Here is a 10103-nt window from a genome sequence, read left to right on the forward strand (position 1 = left end):
AGTGACAACGGTGGAACTCTGGCTGAGGTCCAGTGCATCACTGTGAATCCTATTAAACTACCCCTATGAACAGTGCACTGTTCAGCTCTGGCAAGGAGATACAGTAGCTGTGTACATACAGTACATCTGACATGTGGCCCAGCTGCCAGCACTAATAACCCAATGGCTGAAAACACCTCGTTATGACAGAGCATTTGTCTAAAGACAGCAGAAATACTATACATCTGATGAATGTCATAAGGCTAAACTAAAATAAGCATATGGTAATCTGTTATTATATAAAAAAAGTGACATCTGTTACATTTGCTATTTCACAGACAGGGTCATTACATACAAATACATATTTAGATACACAGCTTTTATTACACACAGTATATAAAACCTGCACAAATTATTTATCATTTTCCTAGGTTTTCTTCTGGCCACATGTGAGCTGAGCAGGGTTTCTTTCCTTAGGGACAAAGTATAGAGGGATTTTTTGTTTATATTTGTTTTTGTTTTTTTTCATTTATCTTTTTTATTAAGGAGGCAATACCTAGTGACCAAGTGTAATTTCTAGTAAGAAATTACACTTATACACTTATTAGCAGCATATTATTATTTTTTGTAATAGTAGCAGTAGTAGTAGGAGTAGTGTTCAACACTTTCAGTGAATACAACTTTTAGTATTTTGCTCTTTATATTACCTATTGATTTTATGTTAACACAACACTTGCATCTGTTTCCATATACTCCATGTAGCATATACATATTTTGTTTTGTTAACTGTTTGTATCTGTGCATGTATTTTGTGTGACAGCAGATCTTTATCCAGCCGTCACTTACCTGAGTTTTCATCCACCCTCTCCTCCACCGTGTGGTCCTTCTGATGGACCCACTCACTGTTGCACTTGAAGTAAATCTGTGTGGCAGGTGTAGCTTTGCAGTAGAGATTGACAGGCTTGTTCTTGATGATGTAGCCCTCCTCTGGTTCAAACAGGAAATGAGGTAGAGGCTCAGGCGGATCTGAAGGAAAGGTCTCTGGGAGCTCACTTAGGCTCAAGAAATCATCATCATCTCTCACTGTGGAAACAAGGAGATAGATAAAGTTAAATCTGTGGCCACTACTGCTCCTCAGACATCACAAGGGTCGATCAAAACAATAATAAAAAACAACACATCCCAAAATAAAATCAACACTCCACACATCTACAATTACATATATTTATATATACATAGATACTTGTTTTAATACATATATAAATACATATAATATGAAATTCATATAATATGATCTATCCGTCAGATGAAATGCCACGTGTCTTCATAGAAAATGTGTCTCCTGTAGGTGCAGACAAATGCGCACAAACAAGAACACAAAGTTCACATAATCATGATTTTCTATTACTTTTTAGTTATTTATGTTATTATTATAGCTGTCCTTTCTAATAGACATTCAGCAGCAGTTTCTTTAGTGCAAGATTTAAGGTTTACCTACAATGATTCACCAGAGCCCTCCTGGTCATGGACTAGTGGTAGATGTTTGGTTCAACAATGCATTTCATGTTAAACCTAATTACCAAACCTAATTAAGTGTAATGGTGTAGAGTCCTAGTAGAAACAGTAATTATATTTATAAGCAAGTTGTTCACAACACATAATCATGAAACAAATTGTGATTTTAGCTATTTAAATGTTGTGGACATGCATTTAAAACAACACTAACTGTTCAAACTCTACATACACATAACAAGAAAATGTAAAAACTAGGTTTCCATGTGGTATTGCTGAGCAACTTACGGCTCCTGAGACACATGTGGATCATATTTAATATTTGTGAATTCACCAGATCAATCTGTGTTTTAAAATAAATAAATAAACAAAAATCAAGTTTCAACCAATTTTACACATCAAACTAAAATTGCAAAATAATATAATGGCACCGTCTTCTTTAACTGTATGTATATACTGAATTATAGTCTGATGGAATCAATTACTGCCTGCATGTAGAACTACTTAATTTAGGTGGTTTCTGTGGTGCAACATATTTAACAACAACACTGCAGCACTGCCATCGTTCAAATGGTTCAAATGTGAATGCAGCTTTGGTGAAGTTCATTGCTGGTAAGATGATAAAAATGTCTCCTAAACCTGTGACCGGTTGCAGACCTTTCACCCAACCTGGAGTCATGTGTCTGTCGTTCTCATTTCCCTCTTGTTGCTCTCCCTCCACCCTTTTTATGGCATATTTCTTGTCACCCTATGGTTTTGCACCTCTATATTGCCTTCCTGCTTTTCATAGTGGCCCCACATCCTTTCTCATCCCTCATCTGTCATTCAGAGCTGGGAGGTTCACCACTCTAAAGTGACAGCTTTAAATTATTGATCGGCCTGAAAAACCTGATAGCCAGTAAAATGGTGGATGAAGTGGAGTAAAGGAGAACCATGGAAGGAATTTCGCCCATGAATAAATGCTTTGTCTAAAAAAGCTCCTCTTCTCCCTCCTGGACCACTCCAGCCTCAATCTGGTCTTTCCCATTTTTTCAAATTTTTTTCCTTCTTTCTTCCAAACCTCCTCTCTCCTCGGCCTTTTCCTGATCACCCTAACCCTTTTTTTTCCTTGACAGAGTAAATTACTGATCCTAACAGCTCAGCTCATAACTGTCTTGCTTGAATGCTGTCATCAATAATGAATGGCTGTAGCAGAACAATGTCCGTGTTCAATTTATGGTATGTAGTAAATACAGTATGTACCAGGTATCAGGGGCAAAGGCCACATTTATTCCTATCAGTCCTGCCTTTGGACCAGCCCAATTCACAAAATTCTACATAGCAGGGCCATAAATATCTGGGAATGTGTCAAGAAAGATGTCATCGGAAGTGTTAGTGTGTCAGAGGGACTCTGGGGTGTGTGAACAAATCTATCATATGGACTGGAAGAATGATGGATCAATTGCAGAGGTGAAAAAAGAAAAAGAGAGCAGGATAGATCAAGTAGGAAAAGGCTAATGCATGCATGTATAAATATTACAACAGGTTTTACAATATTACTTTAAATGCCACATATATTTTCCCCCAATGCCAGGAAGGACATTTTTATTCCAATAACATAGTGTTAAACACAGAAGTGCCCCTGTAGCTACTTGAGGGTGTGTGTCTCACAAGCATCTTCAAGGACAGACAGCGAAGGAATTTAGAGGTTTGCTAATGGGAGTGAGTCAAGGTGAGCCATATATGGTCAAAATGCCTCTTGCAAAGGACTCTGTGTTTGCATTCATGTGTGAGTGTGTGTCTGTGATGTGTATCGGTGCAGTAGCCGTGGAAATCATGAGATCATGGTGTTTTATCTGCAGGCTGGAATCAGCAGAAGCAGCTGTAAAAACATGCTAGGCAACAGACCCCGTCACCAACACAAACACACATACACACACACACACACACACACACACAACCACACATAGTACCACGCTAACTATAAACAGCACAGAGAAAAAAAAAACAAACAAACAAAGGAGCCGGAATGATGCTTATCTGCCTCAGACACTTCAATGGCAAATTACACAAGTTACACGTAAACCTTTACAGGCAACACGCACAGACATTTATAAACACAAAAGGAAAAAGGCGTGTATACTTGTCGACTACAACTAAATTATTAATTATTCCTCCTGGATAAACTTTCTTCAAAAAAACGATATATATATATTATGGCATGCCGTTCAGGAAATTAATCTTTGAATATATAGAAAAAGTCTATATATATATATATACAAAAATCCTAAATATATATACAAAAATCCTAAATATATATACAAAAATCCTAAATATATATACAGAAAGTCTGAATATATATTCCTTATGGGTGCGCAGCTACGCCTGTACAACCTGCCAGGCTCCTGTACCTTGTGCCCACGTAACGTAAAGTACATTTAACATTTCGCTACTGAGCTTAGATCGTTAACCATTTTGACTATAATCTGTTCTTATTCTCTTAAACGTATTTATTACATGTTCTATTACACAGCAAATATGTATGTTTACCTTATTTGAAGATATTTTATTTGAAAGCTGTCATATGACGCAGTGTAGTGTGTTCTCTTTAAACTATTAATTTGTATTCGATTGTTCATGTTATATTAAAAGTAGTAGTTTAGGTTAAATATATGCAGTGTACTGTTTACTTAAGGAAGAACTCTCAATTAAAAATCGCAATTAAAATCATGTTTTTCCCTTATTATTAGCACTAATAAGGGAGTTTTTTTTAGACGAGCACCTCGAGTGACTGTTTTGAACTAGCTGTGAATCAACAAATAACTCACTCTGCTGACTTGGATGTGTCAGTGAATTTTGTCTCTTTTTTTATTTTTTTTTATTTTTTGGTAGGGGGTTGTCCTATTTCTTAATTTTACAATTTAAAGTCCACTAAGGGAAGACAGTGTTTTGTGAATTTGGGGTGTAAAAAAAAAAAAAAAAAAAATGAGACATTCTGTATATATATTCAAAGGCACTGAGTACATCCAACCGCAGGGTGGCGGTGTTGCACAGAAAACCGTGTGTTGTTTGAATACACTAACTAAAGTGCCTGCAATACATCCTCAAAATTTTGAAGACCGCTCTATCATTTTCAGCGGTAATTTGACTTCAATTGCTTCCCAGAGCATTGGTGACTTTGAACAAGACAAAAACTGTAGAATGCGAACCCAAAAACAGGAATCTCAGTTTTACTGCTGTCTATGGCTGCTGCTCCATTACTGCACTTTAATTTCACTGTATGTTAAAATATTTTCAGTCTTAGTATCACGATTTAGGGTGTTTAGTTATGTCAGAGTTGTTGTTACTTTTGAACAACTCTGGTTAGAGTCACTACAGCAATTCTATCTGTACTGCTGTGTTTTACAATGACAATAAACACTATTCTATTTCATTTTATCCTGTTTTTTGTCTGTACTATTTTCCAGTTTCCATGTGTTTACAGATCAGTAGTGACTGGGAGATAATTCACACTGAATTACTCTGTCCTTAGTTGTATTGAGGTAATGTCTGCTTAATATGATAGTAATAAAGCAAACTCAAACATAATATTTCTAGTTGACAGAACACTCGGTGACTCATACACACAGAGCCAATATGCAGGTGTGTGTTTGTGTGTGTGTGTGTGGTTTTTGTTTATAGAGAAGTTGTTTTAAGTTACTATAGACACTTGACACGCCGTACACAGGAATTATAATCAGCCTTTTAGTAACATAACACCAGGTGGTAACACATGATATACATCTATCTCTCAGGGCCTTATCCTTAGTCAGCGCTTCTACAGGTGTCACATATTCTAAACACAGTACAGTGTATGCAGAGTTTAATTTTTACCTCTGCATCAGTTGCAGTGAGAACGGTCCATTGCAATCAGGCGTCTGACCCCTCACAAATGCATGCTGGTGTTATATTGGTATTTTAAGTTTGAGGTGTTTTGGTAAAAAGAAATTCTTTACAAATCAATAAGACTAGTTGGACTAGTATTAGAGCTAAAAATAAATAGATCAGTGGTGGATCTGCCTAAGCATTAAAATGCATTATTTTATTTATTTATTTACTTTTTTGCTGAAAAAGGCAGAAATAAAACATATTCTTGCCAAACAATAGTTTATACAAAAGACGGAAAAAAACAAACAAACTCGGACTTCATGAGTCATTCCATTGGACAAGGAAGCAATTTCAAATATCACAGTTTGGAGGCAGACAGTGACAACTGGTTGGCGTCCACAGACTTTCATTGTTGACGACATGTTTGGCCACTAGTAAAGACTGGAGCTAGATTTACGGCCGTGCCTGCAGAAAGGAAACTCTGGCAGACCACAGCTGGCCTCACTTAAGACTGAAGTAAACAACAGCCACTGTTTCAAAGAAGAAAGTAATAAGTCTGGGGGTAAAAACTGATGGAGTACAAATAAAACCTTGTACTTGTCCTTACAGCATACGTTTTTTATTTATATAAAATTCCGACGCTGCTTTGTCTCCAATTACAAGCCATAATAGACAATGAAGGTGTGCAAAAAAATGTCCAATTGTTTCATTCATTCACACAAAGCCATTGTGATGGTGAGTATTAAATATACTTTTTTTTTTTTTTTTGGTTTTTTGAGGTGCTAAAAGCATATCTCTGAGAATGGGTGGTCGGCAGGTTGTCAGCCGACAGTTCTCTGTTAGACAAGAGCATGTCAGCAACTATCAGATGAAACACCATGAAATTTTGTATGATCTTTTTCCCCCCAAGGATGAGCAGTGCTGACACTAGTGATCTATGAACTTTCCTGCGGTCTGACAACTTTATATCCAAAGTCTCGGCGTTATGGTCTCCAGGGCTGTGTTCAAATTTCAAAAGAGAGATCATTATCTTATCGATTGATCTATTAATAATATATAATGTCACATGGTCAGGTCAATTTTATTTCGACAGCTCAAACTGGTGAATTACATTCTAATGGACTTTACAATCTGTAAAGATGACATTTTTTGCACAAGTAAACTCAAAAAGGAATACTTCTTTTTGTTTTTTACTGCAACTGACCTGAGGCATAAACAACTGTGATGCCACCTGTTTGAGCTTGACAGCTATGGTGTATACGCTACTCACTCTCTACTACGCTCCCATTTGAGCACAGCATGGAGTGTGAGACAGATGATGTGTCAGAAATCCTGCCATGCACTTGTACATCACATGTTTAAAGAACAGAGAATCATTCCCTACAGAGATTATGTAATTTATACATAGGTTCATCTGAACATCAGTAATGATTAGTGTAACATTTACAGGGTTTCCTCTTATAGACATGAAGTATCAGCAGTCTAATGCAACTTCAGTATTACTGCTTCAGTATTGAGCCAGATGCAAAATAAAAGTTAATGGTTACTGTTCCCATTAGGTTTCCCAACATTATTTGATGTAAAACGTGACAAAAATATAAAATATTTTTTAAAATAATAAATAAAATAAGTAATATACACACCACAGAATTCAATGTCACAAAAAGTGAAATAATTCCTTGTTTTAATTTACTCATAATTTGCTAACTTTGTGTGAAACCTGATCCTGATTAGTTGAAGACAATGCTGTCTTTTTTAAAAAAGACACTTCTCTGTCTCCCTTTTTTAGCTGGTTCAACCAGGTTTCAGTCCATCTTTTTTAGTATTAGTTTGGGTTTTTTTGTTTGTGAATAGAGGCCTAAAATAGATGCATACATAGATTAAATGTTGGAGGCTTACTATGATTGGTCACTACATCTAACTGCTGAACTCTCTCCTATTGGATGACTCAGTCAATCACAGATGGATACACAGTGATATTGATCTCCTGGCTTTTATTATCTTTCTTTTTCTATTCACAGGCATTCATTACCTACAGTATCACACTGATGTCATGTACTACAAAAGAGGGGAACTTATGACAAATCGGAGGAATGTCTAAGAAATTATTACATCATTGTATGTGGAGCATTGTTCTGCAATCAATTTTCGAAAATATTTGTTCTTTACTCAAACAATTGAATTAGTTAGATATATGTAATTGTGCATTAAATCCAAGAAGGAGAGAGAGAAAGAGTCATAAAGGGTGTGCTCTTTACAAAGGAGTGTGTAGTAAGTGTTGGTTGTCCATTTATCTCCTGTTACTGAATGACAAGCCAGCCAGGGTGTAGAGATTTGCCTTACTGGTCACAACAACACCACCATCGAGGTTCCTATCTGATTCAGCTCTCTGAAGAATGAGGAGCGGAGGTTTAGCTACAGCCTTCTTACTTTTCTGTTATTACTGCATGCTACATAGTCTAAGCTCCCAACACAACACTATCATCTAAAATAAAATGTAGTTTGAATTATTAGTTCTTACATTCGAGACAGACGATACAGGAGTGACTAATGGCGGCATGTGCGGAGGAGGAGGAGGGAGGGAGGGAGAAAGGAAAGGGAAGAGAGTTGGCCCATACGTAGACACTTGATTCCGTACCGTACCTTACATGTACACTTCGTAACTTACATAAACTAAGAATTAACTGAACTTATTTATTGTTTTTTTTTTTTTTTACTTGCTTTTCCGATTTGTATTCTTTCTTTAGCGGGCACCACGCTCACATTAATTGACAATTTCATGCTTTATTTCATCATGGTCATCATGCATTTCTTCTTCTCACTACCATCCTTACCACTCACTTTCTTAGGACTCATAACTATTATGAAGAATAATGCACAAAATAGAGAGAAAAGGTAGATAATGCAAATAGGGAAGACTCGCAGTGAAGTGAACAAGTGTGGCAGCTTACTTGTATCTCCAAATACTCGTATGCCGAGGCACTCGTATCTCGAGGTTCCACTGTATACATAAACTATCTACACATCTCTGTCATGTCTTTCTTTCATGAAAATCATGGTATATATATGTATATATTGTTGAAAGAATTTAATTTATTATCATTGCTTCATGCTGTACTGTCACTTTAAGAAACTGTTTGCTTCTCATATTATAATCTAGTGTGCTCAAGACTGATGGAGAAATTACCAGACACAGCCACACCCACATTCGCACCCACCTTCTTACTCCATACCCATTCATATACTCACACATAATCACATGATATGTAATCTGATACTTTTATAAACTCAATAAAAGTGCAGAGGAAGGGTGTGGCTACTCGGAGTTGATGAGGAAGCTGCCAGAAGAGCAAGCTGCACTCTCCCCTTGCAAGTAAAAAATCAAGACGTCTTTTGTGTTGTTACTTTGTCGTCATATACGTATGTTAGAATAAACCTGACAATATACATATAAAAGAATTATAGTATTTATTGTGATTGTAACACGGGGATACAACGGAATTGAGCTTCCTCTTTTAACCCATCACCAAAGTAGACAGTGGGCAGCTTTAAGTGCCCGTGGAGCAGTGTGTGGGGATGGTGCCATGCTCAGAGCACCTCGGTGGTAACTTGGCAGCTGGTAGATTCCAACCTGAAGCCTTCCAGACCCAGCCTTCCGCTTCCTTAACCACTAAGCCACCACTTCCCTATATACGTATATAATACATAATACTGTGTACAAAATATATATGTATTTCTCTATATATACACACACACACACATACATACATATACACACACTCGCATATACTGTATATAAAGTGCATGGTAGCAACTCTCATATCTTCCAGATGGATTCTCTCTGCTTTATCTCAGGCCTGGGGGAAGCTTCACTTTCATTCATTTTCTTATACTGTATCTCAGCTTAACATCACTATTAATACCTACAGCCGTGCAGAGCAATCATTACAAAATCAAAACATGGATCAGGAAAGACCCTGGGTGGCTGACAGCTGATAATGTAAGTGGGGATACCTGTCGGATTGTGATCCACAAATCCACATCTCACTGTCCACCTGACTCGCTGTGTTTGATGTGTGTGTCTGCATATTTAAAAGCCAGCAATTGGATCTCTTTGGTTTTTTTACTTCCTTTCCAATATGTCTGTCCACTTCTTACCCCCCTTGATCCTGATACGTGAGGCCTTTTACAGATTATTCTTGAAAAAACATATTTAAAGTCACATTGCATTTTCTCTGTGACTTCTTCTTCTTTTTCCCCTATTATTGCTGCGTTCTTTAGCTTCCTTCCATCCATCCATCCAACCATCATCAACCGCTTATCCGGGGCCGGGTCGCGGGGTAAACAGTCTGAGCAGGGACACCCAGACTTCCCTCTCCCTCGACACTTCCTCCAGCTCTTCTGGGGGGACCCCAAGGCGTTCCCAGGCCAGCCGAGCGACGTAGTTGCTCCAGCGTGTCCTAGGTCTTCCCCTTGGTCTCCTCCCAGAGGCACGGCACCCAAGCACCTCCCTAGGAAGGCGTCCGGGGGGCATGCGATGTAAATGCCCAAGCCACCTCAGCTCACTCCTCTCGATGTGGAGGAGCAGCGGCTCTACTTTGAGCTCCTCACCCTATCTCTAAGGGAGCGCTCTGCCACCCTGCGGAGAAAGCTCATTTCAGCCGCTTGTATCCGGGATCTCGTTCTTTCGGTCATGACCCAAAGCTCATGACCATAGGTGAGGGTAGGAACGTAGATTGACCGGTAAATCGAGAGCTTCGCCTTTC

At 38.0% G+C, this 10103-nt stretch overlaps 1 protein-coding gene across 1 annotated transcript in view; it reads right to left on the minus strand.

Annotated features, from left to right (window-relative positions):
• Window positions 1–10103, minus strand: part of LOC103398184 (netrin receptor UNC5C-like) — a 215439-nt gene that overhangs the window by 105279 nt on the left and 100057 nt on the right. Inside the window, exon 2 of the mRNA XM_008336705.3 lies at window positions 826–1062. Within this exon, the coding sequence (XP_008334927.2) occupies window positions 826–1062 (237 nt within the window). The remainder of the gene's footprint in view (window positions 1–825; window positions 1063–10103) is intronic.

The sequence above is a fragment of the Cynoglossus semilaevis genome, chromosome Z, assembly GCF_000523025.1.
Source record: "Cynoglossus semilaevis isolate Cse_v1.0 chromosome Z, Cse_v1.0, whole genome shotgun sequence".
Taxonomy (NCBI): Eukaryota; Metazoa; Chordata; class Actinopteri; order Pleuronectiformes; family Cynoglossidae; genus Cynoglossus; species Cynoglossus semilaevis.